This window comes from Macrosteles quadrilineatus, unplaced genomic scaffold (genome assembly GCF_028750875.1).
Source record: "Macrosteles quadrilineatus isolate MER2022 unplaced genomic scaffold, UCM_ALF_1.0 Scaffold_4__1_contigs__length_99947679, whole genome shotgun sequence".
Lineage (NCBI taxonomy): Eukaryota > Metazoa > Arthropoda > Insecta > Hemiptera > Cicadellidae > Macrosteles > Macrosteles quadrilineatus.
The window spans coordinates 72,680,720-72,693,576 of record NW_026542597.1 but is presented as its reverse complement, the minus strand read 5'-3'; the positions used below and the strand labels follow the sequence as shown (position 1 = coordinate 72,693,576).

The 12,857-nt window shown below is 33.9% G+C and overlaps 1 protein-coding gene across 1 annotated transcript; it reads right to left on the bottom strand.

Moving 5' to 3' along the window:
* Nucleotides 1–611: 611 nt before the first annotated feature.
* On the bottom strand, nt 612–11,924 carry LOC128991958 (protein takeout-like). The gene is made up of 6 exons (XM_054415270.1): nt 11,831–11,924; nt 6,409–6,501; nt 5,205–5,364; nt 2,994–3,127; nt 2,281–2,433; nt 612–1,333 (listed from the first exon to the last, which is right to left on the bottom strand). The coding sequence occupies exons 1-6, from the start codon at nt 11,898–11,900 to the stop codon at nt 1,182–1,184; spliced, it is 762 nt and encodes a 253-aa protein (XP_054271245.1). The 5' UTR covers nt 11,901–11,924; the 3' UTR covers nt 612–1,181.
* Between the last annotated feature and the right edge of the window lie 933 nt (nt 11,925–12,857).

Genomic DNA, 12,857 nt, shown 5'->3' with positions numbered 1-12,857 from the left:
TTCAAAAAAGATAATGAAGATCATTGAGACATTATATTAACGAACTACTGATGGATTTCATTCTTGAATGCTCCGTTGCTTAAATATTCTCTCTCGGAAGATTCTGATAGAGAGGCAATTAATTAATGATTGCTTATTGATTTGTCTTTTTGATTGTTTGTTGTAGGCTAGTTTTGGTTTGTTTGTTGTAGTTTGTTTTGGTTTTCAATGTTTTAGGCAGTCGATAAACGTCTTTATTAGACAACTTTGAATGAAATTCCTCTTAAAATTAAAACCTTTTTCACATTTACAACATGAAGCCTATTTGGACTTGCCCTTAACTTGTTTCTGGATTGGGTTCTTTATGGTGCATAGTATTAAAAAAAACATTACACGATAACATATCACTAATTTCTACATTAACCTAGGCTGACGAGTAAATAGGTGATATTCAAACAAGACAATAAATATCTTTGAGACACCTAAAAAGCCTCCTTTAGAATCATTTTTACACTTTCAAAGAGTTAAAAACTGCTAACATTACAGGTCATATTTTGAAGTGCATAACAAATTGACAGTCAATTCAATGTTATGTCTCTAGGAAAGGGAAAACCACAATAAAATCGTAACTGTACGAATGACAATAATTTATTACGTAACAATAACAAATTAAAATCTAAAAATATGACTTATGTTATAGCTTAAAACTATTTTCCACGTCTTAAGGTATCTATGGTAATCTATGGGATCTGTGGTATCACCGAAATCGTTATATGATTAGAACCAAAATTTCTTAAAAATTTGAAAATTTCTATACACATTTCAAATTTTGTAAAATTTATGAACATTTTGAAACAGAATTTTGAAATGCATTATACATCTATCTTGTTATAAAATTACAGTTTAGAAATAATTGTTAATTTTATTCACATTGCATTTTGTTATGATGTATACGATCAAATAATCAAAACAGTTTTTGTAACCTTTAAAATAATTCGTGAAAATTCTAAGACGAATTAGCTGTTTTTAAACCACATGTCCTTCACATTTGCACCAACACTAAGTTTATTTACAGAAGAAATTTGTCTCAGAGAGCGAGACTGAATGAAGTTGCTACTATTTTTTATTGTACAACTCTTCATTTTCATCCCAGATGTCTACGTATGGCAAGTATTCAATGACATATTGTGCGGTCTTTTGGTCTACTTGATGAGTATGTCGTCATAGGCGACTTTCTCGGCGATGTTGTTGACCACCAACGTCACTATCCTGGACACTGCTTCCACAACAGCTGGTCCAAACTCTGCCATTACTTCCCGCCAATTCTCGTTGAGGAAGTTGTTCATGTTGTTACCTGTAACAGCCAAGAGTCACCATGACAACGTTCAAATTTCATAGGAGGTTATGGATCTTATCATAAAGTGGGTAGGCCTACTGTATAGGTTGTAGATGGACACAAAAGAATTTTGGAGTATGTTCGTGTTTGAAACAAATTTTTATCACTCTCAAGCTATACATTTAGAAATATTAAGTGCCCTGGCCATTTGTATTGGTGAATGACCATTTGGCATTTAGGTGCACTCCCACATTGAGGATATAGTCTAAAAAATGCACTGAACCTGGCAAATTATTATTCTGTGACTGTCTTCAGTTGAAGATCATAAATTATATAAATAAGAGACTCCAGATTACATCCTACACAACATTTATTATTTAAATTTAAAATTCGAACAGTAGTTGCATACTGTTTAAAAAATCAATTACATAGAGTGAATTTTTAACCATAACTAAATTATAGTTAAGACCTTGAAGTATAAAATAGAACCACTAAATTGCAATACATAATTAAAAAATCCTCAACGGATTAAGTTTTTTATTTTGTACAAAACAATCTTAACTGTTAAACAAAATTAAAATACTGATGATCCTGGTATTGTGGTGTTATGTCACGCTATTGAATGAAATGTTTTTTTCCAAGCACAAAGTTTAAAACACTGTTTTAAATACCAAAGTGTTTAGTATACTAAACTTAAAGTATTGGAGTCCATTGTCATATTTTTGAAACAGTATTTGAATGAATATATAACGTGACTTTTTAATGACCATTTTAATGTGTGGCTATCCAATCAAACAGTATATATTAGAAGTTTACGGTTCGGATAGTTTTCCTAAAATCTAATTTTTTTACCGTTCACGCTTTGTGAGTTTAATTTATTTTTTGTTACGTAATTATATAAATAATTATATTTGCACTGAGGGGAGCAATCTATTGTAAGGCACAAAATAAACCATAGTACGTACCTAGATTTTCGTCTCCCTTAAACAGGTTGGTCAGCTTGATGTGAAAGCCGCCCGCTTTGAAGTCAATTTTGGGGTTCTTGACTCTGGCGTGGTCCTTGCCATCTTTACCCTTCTTGAGATCGTAGTCAGTCCTGTATACTATGCTGAGGTTGCCTGTAGGGTAGGAAATAATCCATAAGAGGGGGCAATTGAATACTTGTGTAGTGGGTTGTAAAGAAAATAAGTCAGATCATATAAGTGAGGGAGTTTTAATTTCAGCGTGTTAGGTCTTAAAACGAACTGTGAATAGGAAATGATTTGTAAGTGGTAAAAGAGAAAAGTCCTCTCAGAAGTAACTAAACAATTTAAAATATAGTGAATAACATAATATTGTGGATCTAAAATCCTGCATTGGCTATTAAAAAACTATGTTAAAAAAAATTGCCAATGGGAAAATAAATAAAATCACAAAATGTCCCTCCGGGGTTTTATCACTACCACTCACAAGCTAAAATCCCAAATTGGCTTAACAAAGCACAACGCACCACATTTGCATGGTATTTGTTTAACATTTTCGATATCAAAATCAAATCACAATTTAGCCATGTATTTTCATTTCAAAGTAACGTCAGCTAATAAAGGAAATATATTTAGGCTACTGACTGGTGCTTGAATCAATTAACATGTTTCCATTAATATGTTCTACAAGTCAATATTATATTTTAAATACTCACGCAACGTGAGGTCAGCGTCACCAGCACCCTCGATGGGCAAGACTAGCACTCTACCCTTAGCCGTGTACTTGCCCTTGATGTCCAGCTTGGGTACTGAGCCTTCCAACTCTATGTGCTGCTTCTTCAAGTCAACCCTGAGACAAAATCCACATTTTAAGATAAATATAATAATCGATTCTCCAGGTGTCTAGTGTATCTTATCTATTTCATCATGAACACCAACATTTTGTAGATAATTTTTACATCGTCTTTATGGAATGGAACAAATCGGATTTTGATTCTTTCCAACGTCGACTTTTTGTTATAGAAATTCTTTCAATGGTGGAAAACAAAACTACATTTTGGCCACCATAATCGACCCCACTTGAAATCAAACCAAAAACTATTTGCTCGTTTTAATTATAAGAATGGATTGATGTCTTATTCTACGTTATACCCTTGTCGTCCAATAACGTAAGAAAAAAAAACTTAGGGGACTTTTTTATAGTTCATGTCTTCTTTTTGGAAACGCTTGTAGAAAAATGTCCACCACTCATCACGTCAACTATATCATGAACTGTATCATAGTTTATTTTACTTTGTTGTAGTTTTTAGAGGAAAAGTTTTGAATAAATTATTTACCCCAAAACATAGACATTCTATTGTAATATTGCATTACGATTATAAATTAGGCTTTTGCATTTTACTACTGAAACAATCGTTGTTTAAAAAACGTACATTAAAGTACTTGTTGGACATGGATCGAAAAATAATCAGATTGTGTTACAAAATGAGTGTATTATGTGTTTGTAATATAAATACGGTAGAGCTGCAACAATGTATAGGCTATCTAGTAACCGGTTGATCAAATCACAATCTTATTTACTTTTGCTTTCATTGCTTACGTTCCAAGTTCGGCTATATCAGTTCCAGTTTATACCTAACACCAACAAAGTTTTAGGAAATAAAAAAAAATACTAATAAAACACGAACTCATAAATTTATCATTGTAAACAGCGCGCACAGACGTAATAACATGAGACTTCCCTTTGATTGTACCAGTGATAACTCGATCGTGGTTGCGTAACAACAATAGGTTGTTTACGAACAAGATAGCCTTTCTATTGATATATGCTGAAGCTAAAACACTTGTTGTACACGCCCTTGCTCGGTGTTAGCAGCCTACCTGCCTCACACAAGGGGAAACATTGCGGATTATCTCAAGTTGGCCTTGTAACCTCTTCTTTTTAAATAAATTTAATCACGTGTACCTTACACATTAGGTATCAAGGTGGGGTTCTCAGGGTTTTTGTGATTTTAGTTTAAATTAGTAGACGATCTTCATTTGCAAGCGTTTTTCGGTTGTAAACTGGTTTTGAGGGCGATTAATACCAAACCAAAAATGAAAGACACAAAATTAAATCAAAACTACAAAAATATTATCTGTACCTATATATAAACGTGTAGCAAAAAAGAAACAGGCAGGTAATCCAAAAAAAGTTAACGGACTGTAGATAAATGTTGATGAAGCTACGGTGCCCAACGCACAAAACAGTAATTTTAAATGGGTGTTTAGATTTTTGTATAAAAAAATTCCTTAAGAAAAGTTAAAGACATTTTACACTATAAATACTTAAAGATTACTTTTAACCATTACATGTTTGTAATATATTCTAAGTAGGCAGTAAAAGGTTATGACACATTTTTAAAACTCTGCAAATTGTACGCTTAAACCTATGAAGTCTATCTTTTGTTGTGTTGATTTTAGGAAATTGTATTGTAGGAAATTACACACGGATACAGATCTCGTTACCTGATGAACCCATGCTTTGGTGTTATTAAAATATGGGCTTATGGCTGCCTGAGATTTGGGTTAAGTAGTTAATAAAATAGTAGTAATTAAGTGGTGAATAAACATAAATAACAATACTTAACATTGTAAACCTGACACTTTATCAAGGAGTGAAATCTGATGATAAAAACTCGTAAAAATTCAAAGCAGGTAACTCTTAATCACATTTTAGAATCTTTTTGGCACGTATTCCATTCCCCTACACACCCAACGATGGAATGATCTCCAAAATGGCCGAAGATCACTTCTTAAATACTTAACATTTTTAAGTTTTGTACTTAATCACAAATTAGGTATTCCTACCAAACCTATTCTACTTTGTCTCATACTCTTCTACAATATCATCGTTTGTTCTAGCGTAGTATCCTAGGGCATCTCACCTGACGGCCTTCGCCTGCACACCCTTAAGGCCGTGGAACTTGCACTTCTCACATGTGAAGACCAACCCCAGACCTCCGCTGCCTTGCCTCTTGCTGTCCCCCACCACGATCCTGTCTATGACCAGGGGGTCGAGCTTGGGGATGCCGTACTTTGGGTCGCCTGAGAGAACAGCTGATTATTAGTATGAGTACAACATTTACATTGTTTGATGCACATTTATCGATACAGTTCATAGCCTTCATAACTTAACAGACTCTTTGAGAGGTTAGCTTAGAGAATAATGTGATTTAGTTATGAGAATTGTTTGTGACACCTTTACATCCTAGGACGCTAGACTTTAGCCCGGAACCGTTTTACACATCACTTAAGGCTAAGCCTAGAGAGCTACGCCACGATACAATCACATAGATAAACTCTATTGTCTATTGGAGGGATTTGAGCCCGGGGCCTTGAAAACTGAAGCCCCGCACTCTACCACTAGACCAGCCTGTTATGAGGGCATACATAACACTAAACTAGAAAAAATCTTTTAACGTGTATTTATTTCTTTTCGCTCTCCTTGATATGTTAAAACCTAGATTCTTCTTTTCCTATCTATTTTTTGAAACCCCTTGGCTTTTAGGCAATGTATTTGCTCTTTTTTCATGGTCATTTTATGTTCCACTTTTACTACGAAACCTACTTTATTTTGGTAACTAACTGTACTTTACCAGATTTAATAACCTCTTCAGAAACTATATGAGATTCTAGGGATTGGCTGAAAAAACGTTTAACTATATATATTTATAGTATATTATTATATTATAGTATTATATTAGTATACTATATTTATAGTAAGTATGTATGCATTTTCAAACTATAACTGCCGGGCGGACCTCGTTTGCGCTCTAATCCTCTGTCAGGTAGAAAGTTGATCTCGTTTGCGCTTCAAGCCCAGACGGGCACTACGTTCTAAGCCTTTGACAAGGAAATATCAAGATAAACTGATCTTTATGTGACAACTAAAGTAGTTCCAGTGAGAATATATACAGGAAAAGCCAAACTAGCGTCACTGATCACTGGCAATCAGAGTACTCATTGTAAGTAAGAGTACTCAAACGTAATGTTCGGTCTTCCTAGAAATAAATTCTTCTTCATTGGCTTCATTTGTCAGAAAGATTCTTTAAGCGTTATTTCTTTGTTCAAGGGCAAAATGTTACTTACCTTGTATAATAAATGGAAGCGCCTCCTTGCCATGCTTGAGCGCACACTCGTTCAGCTTTGGGTCATTTTTTCGGCATGGCTTCATATAATGTGCTGAAACAAAGCGAGAATTTTTAATATTTTTGTTTTTATTACGAATTAACTTTACCTCCATAAGATAGTAGGAACTAAAAAGTTAGTCTAATTGCGTATGAATTGTTTTACGTATTTGTAAAATTATAAGCTAATGGCGTGTTTTGATTTTTCAGGATACTATCATAAATAACACATACTCCCTTAGAGTATGGGTTATTTAGAGTATGTGTTACTCCCTAAGAACTTTTGTTGTTTAGTATATGATACTATAGGTACTACAGTAATTGTTTTCCCTACAAATTCCATTATGTCACATTTCATTTCTTGTTATACTGAAATGGCTGTCAAAAGACATGAAGATTATAATTAATGTGTACATCATTGTGAACATGTGTAACACACATACAACAAACAACATCGAACAAGACGAAGGAAAAATAGAGAAATTCGCTAAAACGCAAAAACCACTCAATCTTTTGTAAATCTGGGATGGAACCCACCCCTTTCATACTGAACTCCAAGATACTAAACACTAGGCTATATCAACACACCCTGTTTAAAATGTTTTAATCTTGGACTCGTAATTAACAATCACATTGAGTTTCCAAAATCTACTTTAAAACGATTCAAACAAGATTGTGTCTTAATCACATTACAGCTTCTAGCAAAGTTTTATATGTTTAACATAAAAATACGATAACTATCCCAATCCTGTCATTAGACACATTGGACACTGAAGTTCCTAATACAGTAGTTCCGACATTTTCTCGTTCCCAAAATGACTATATTGAAAGCAGTTGGCCTAAGCCTTAAAATTGAAATGTTGCATTTCTCAGAAATGTGAATTCTCATTTCCTTGCCAATCTTGAACTCCGTCTGTTTTCCTGTTCCGATGTTATTGATAAGCTCAATCTCGTGACGTCAGAACCAACGTCAGACTACAATATTGTATAAAGCTGACGCAGAACCAAGACATCCTTGAAACTGGTTCTTATTTCAACGGGAACCAGTTGTCAACTTCCACCTTACTGAGACTGTCACGTTTATTCACTAATCGACCATGTAAAGGGTTTATGACCATGTAAAGTGTTTATTTGCTTCCGTTTGCATAATAGTTTATTTTTAGTTCTATAACTGAATATTGTGAAAGACTTGTAAGACTACTGAAGCGGCTGAACATAATGAAAAATGTTCTTTGGTGAGTTTCAAGTATTCTTTACAGTATTTCATTTAGCTATTTTTATTTACCTGAAAACCTGTTTGATCAGTATTTTCGTTGTTTATAACGATGTTTTAAATTGTTCAGATCCACCTAAAACTAATGTAAGCCAATTCCATCATAACTTTTTATCTCCTTAAAATTACTAAATCGAAATACTTTAGATCGTAAAGCTAGTAGTTTTCACTCTCTCCCCCTTTAATGGGTTTCATCAAAAATGTTTGTGTTACTATTGGGTAAAAATGTCCGTTTTTGGGTCCTCCTTGTTAAAAAAGTGGTTTTTCGTAAGAATGTGCTGTATATTTATGTGGATATACAAAGCTAGAAACCATATTTGTTTGTTGACATTTATTTGGTATGTGAGTACTAATCATGGCATCTCTTTAGAAAATTAAATTTTAAGTGATGAGTTTTTCCATAAATCCTAAAAATATCGGGTTTAAAAGAAAACTGCTCAAACGATTTTGATAAAAAACTAGTATGTTATAGTCTGATTTATTTATTTTATTTTTTATTTACAGTAGCTAAATATACAACAGCTTCCCAGGGCAAGTGTCACTATACCCGGAAGCAGGTAGGGCAATACAGGTATACGGTATCAGTGAGGTATATAACCTTGATTACACTAGTGCATTAGCATGCCACTCACGTTTACACGAACCTTGGAACTCGACCTTCATTACTGGCAGACGATACATCCGTCAAACTCGCCAATTTTGATGGACTTTTACGTTTTAAATACTTTTTAAATGAAATGGTAACCATACAAAGTACGCGTTTTAAGCCAAGTATGAGTGGAGATGAGTGTAGGATGAGTGGCGTGATCTTGTTGTCTTGTTAGCGACTTATTCCTTAAACACAGCTGTTATTTAATAGCCCATACAGCTAATGGCAATTAAAGGGACCTGCAGTTTATAGTAGAATCCGAACCACATTTTTGCCTAGGTATATAAGAATTGGTCTAATTTTCAGGATTTTTTTTTTTAGGGAGAGGAGGGAAAATGCTTTTACACAGGTAGCCAGCCTGTAGTGTGAGATTCCTGAAAATTATCAGACTACTCACTAAAAAACCCCCTCTACTCTGTTGGACACAGACCTGGAATTGTTTGTCACATTACTTCAAGTCAGGCCAACAGTGGAAAAATGTGAAATGTGAATGTGTGAAAAAAAAAGAATTTTCAGGATAGAACTGTGGATAGTAGTAGTACTCACTCGTGTGGACTTTAATCCACACCAGGGAGTATCGCATCTACAGTGCATGCCTATAAATATCCACAATTCGCAATCTCCTAGTAGCTGGATTACAGGATGACGCCACCCTGTTAATAAACTAACAGTTAAGGCGTGTGAAGAGATTTATTTAAACTACTCTCGAAATTTTGGCACTCGTACGATAAAGTTTGGACAACAAGCTTAAAACTGTGCTTCTGTCTTAAGTCCTTGAGGAGGTTTTGGCACAGTTACAAACTTTTTCATTAGTACCTGTTGGTCATGTTCTCTTCCGTATACCTTCTTAGTGCTTTATACAAACATTGTGAGAACAGATTGATTATTCAACCAGCTGTGTAGGATCAGTATTATTTTTTGTATTAATTTTCTGACCTTCGAGGAGTGCTCAATTTTTTCGACCACGGTACTGAATTGAACCAGTTACTTTTGGAATATTAGGGAACTATATAACCACTATATCTCACAGCCTAGGTTTAATGAAGTTAAATTCGAAGAACTCTTAAATGTGAGAGATTTATAATTTGCAGTTAACTATTAAAAATAAGAACGTAAGGCTTGGATATAAGTGGAGCTTTCAATTAGTTTCACCGATTTCATTGGATACGCAACTGAATTTATTCCAACCCAAACGTGAATTAATAAAATGTTAGTAACTATCACTGTAAATTAATTTACCCATTTCATAACCATAATTATTATTATTATTTTGTAAAATTGCATTTTTGTTTCATCTGTTCTTCATTTGTTAAATATGTAGATTTATATCTGATTAAGAAATCTCATCGTATTTTTATTTCTTTATATTTACGTTTGTCAGGTTAAGTGTAAGAGAGGGCCATGTGGTAACTTTGCCTGGTAAAATAAAGAATTTTTCATTTTCATTTTCATTTTTAACCATAACACAGTAGCATACTGTTCAAAACTCAAGCTATATGTTGAAATCTGCTATGGTACTACCTCAACTAATTGTAGTGTTCATCAATATCATTGATGTCATTCCAAGAGGAATCAATCAATGTAAATGTAAGCGATTGATCGGTGATTCACCTCCTGGCCAAACCTTGGCCGTCACAAAGGTTCAAGTGCGCAAAAGAACATTAGCACATTTCTGATTATAGGCCTTGCAAACATGAATGGACGGGAAAGGAGCAGTGATTCAGCACGCACTTAAGGTTTGTAAGTAGAGACAGTTTAATAGGTCTACTGATGAAGTCATTATTGATTGAAGTCAGTCATGTTTGATGGTTCATAACTCGATCCAGCTTCCCTTGATCATTTGACTTATAAATTATCTGGCTCAGTAACTTTTAAAAGATCAAGTTTGGTGTTTATCAGTAACAAAGCTACAAAAGGAATCCCATAACACAGTATACATTCACTCTTCACTCATATTTGGGTTAAAATCTGCCCTGTTTCATTTCCATTTCAATGGGCAATGATAAGATTGGATGTTAATGTTTCAAAAATCAGTACCATAACGATTGAATAACCAGTGGTCTAACAAATCTCAAAAGTTTACTTAGTTATTTAATTGGAGCAAAACTAGAACGTCAGTGTGTTTTTTGAAAATACATCTCAACTCATTAATATTCTGCAAGACATTATGTGTTTCTTGCTCTTTGGTTGAAAAACATGGGGATTGCAACCTATCTACTGGTCAGAGAAGTAATTTTACTTCTCTTTAGTGAGTTAAAAATTTACACTTTATTATACTGAAAACAAGTTTGTTTACACAATAAATATATTCCCTTTCAGTACATTATGTGTGGTTAAGCTCGTGATAAACCAGCCGCAAATAGATTTATCAATAAGTAAACTTCAAATCGCTTTATTAAAATTAAACCACAGTATTTAGGCTTGTATTTCGATATTTAAAACTTTATATCAGATCGTTACGAATGTCAGATAGAACAGTTCAAGTAAAAACATTTATAACTATGGACGACTACTTGCCCGTAGAAGATTAAAGGTCAATATCAATATAACCAATATAATAAATAACCAATATCAATAAATAATCAATATTGTATGATCAATATCAATATAATCGATTAAATTATTTAGGGCAAAACATATAAATCCTTATAGGTATGTCTGTGCTTAAAAGAACAGTGACCTGAAATGTTAAAACATTAAGATGAAGTGACCATACGAAAAATCTGAAGATCGATACAGTTAGTCTTGAGTTTATTTAATATTGTTTTTACAATGGTTTCACATTTGAAAATTGGTTTAAACTAGGATATGATATCGAAAATATAATTTAGGTCTACAGCACGTACTCGTTTTATCCAGTGGCACTATAAAACTAAGAATACACCAGATATTCAAAAATCTTTATCTTTTCACTGAATAAGACTAAATAAATTATACCACCCGAGTGTTTATAACTTTCGGTGAATATCCATTTATTAAATGCCAATCACTCAAGAATCAGAGGTTATGGGAAATTAATCTATTTGGCATTCGCCGATGCACTATATCAGCTGTAAAATGGTCTTAAGCTGTGAAGTGACACCCCGATTGTAAAATGTTGTTGTTATGTTGAAATGGTTAACGGTTCAATGAGAGAAAACCATTCATGTATTAAGTATAAAGATGAATTTTGTGGAGTTAAAACTATCGCTGATTAACACATATCAAAAGTATTAATCGAACACATAACAAAAGCTAAGTGATGTTGTGAATCATTAACTTTTTTGTTAACGTCTATACAAAATTTTAAAATCCCCCAAATTGTTTTTGTATATGTCGAAGCTCTAACTCATTCCTTTTCGCAGAAGTCCGGGACACTAAACCAACACCACATTGGTCACAATAATCACGATATTTTCAAACTATTTATTTCATTTGCATACATTTTTAATAGAACTCTTACAATATTTTTAAAGTACTTACGGAGTTTGGCAGGGGCAGGAAGCGCAGGCGCGACAACTGCGACGAGTACGGCGACAACCAGGGCCCTCATCCTGCAGAGGCAAGGCGAGCGACAAACAGCAAGGGACCTATCCTGCTTCCCTGCTATATACCCTAGTCTGTCCTTGCTTAGCGAGGCGCGGGTTGGGCGAAAAAGCTGCGAATGTCATTATGTTGTTGTTTTACACTGTGAAATACGTCAGATTCGTTAGATGTCGATATTGAGATTCGAAGATAATGTGTTTTTAGAATTTTCCTTGAGATAAGATAAGTTGATATGGGTTAGTTTTGGCTCATTCGATGTTAAGGTGAAATGTAGACTGTTGGCAAGATTAAGTTGACACCTTGAAATAGGTGAGTGTGTTCACTATACGTCGTCAAAAGGAAAACATTGAAGTTTATGTGAGTGCTAAAAAAAGAACAGCAGGAGTCATATCATTTAGGTCAAAAGGTTATAAAATGATTCCAGGAAAACGAGCATTTCCTGACACTAAATGTATCAATGTTGTGTTGTTGATTCACACTGCAACATTTGTCAGGTTCGATACATTAGGTCTAAAGAGAAAATAGGTATTTGAGGACGAAGTGAATTTCCTGGGACTGCTCCTACACGATCATGTCGTTATACTGATAAATAGGTTTATTTATCGCTTATTCTATGTTTTGGTAAACATTTTGTAAAATAATTTGTAAACCGTGTTCATTAAAGATATATTGTTTTACACTTTAAGTTTGGTTATTTTAATTTTCGATTTCTTGGTCAAAAGTTTACAAAAGGATTCGGGGACATTGCATATTTCTTGTACTGTCCCGTTAAACTCATGTCGTTGTTTTATACAGTGAAATTCGAAATATACACTTCGAAGAATGTGCGTTTTCCAGGACTGTCCGTTACCACCATTAGTTCGTTGTTTATTTGGAGGATCACAACAGTTTATTCGCCCAATGTATAGGTCAAATTATTGCAAAAGGATTTTAGGGCAACATGCATTTTCTATACACAGTTAAA

Excerpts from the sequence above, each read along its gene's own strand:
- LOC128991958 (XM_054415270.1), bottom strand. The coding sequence starts at position 11,900 with ATGAGGGCCCTGGTTGTCGCCGTACTCGTCGCAGTTGTCGCGCCTGCG. Across the intron at positions 5,365-6,408 it reads GCTTCCATTTATTATACAAG|GCGACCCAAAGTACGGCATC; the intron begins GTAAGTAACATT and ends CTGTTCTCTCAG. Across the intron at positions 1,334-2,280 it reads TAAGGGAGACGAAAATCTAG|GTAACAACATGAACAACTTC; the intron begins GTACGTACTATG and ends TGGCTGTTACAG.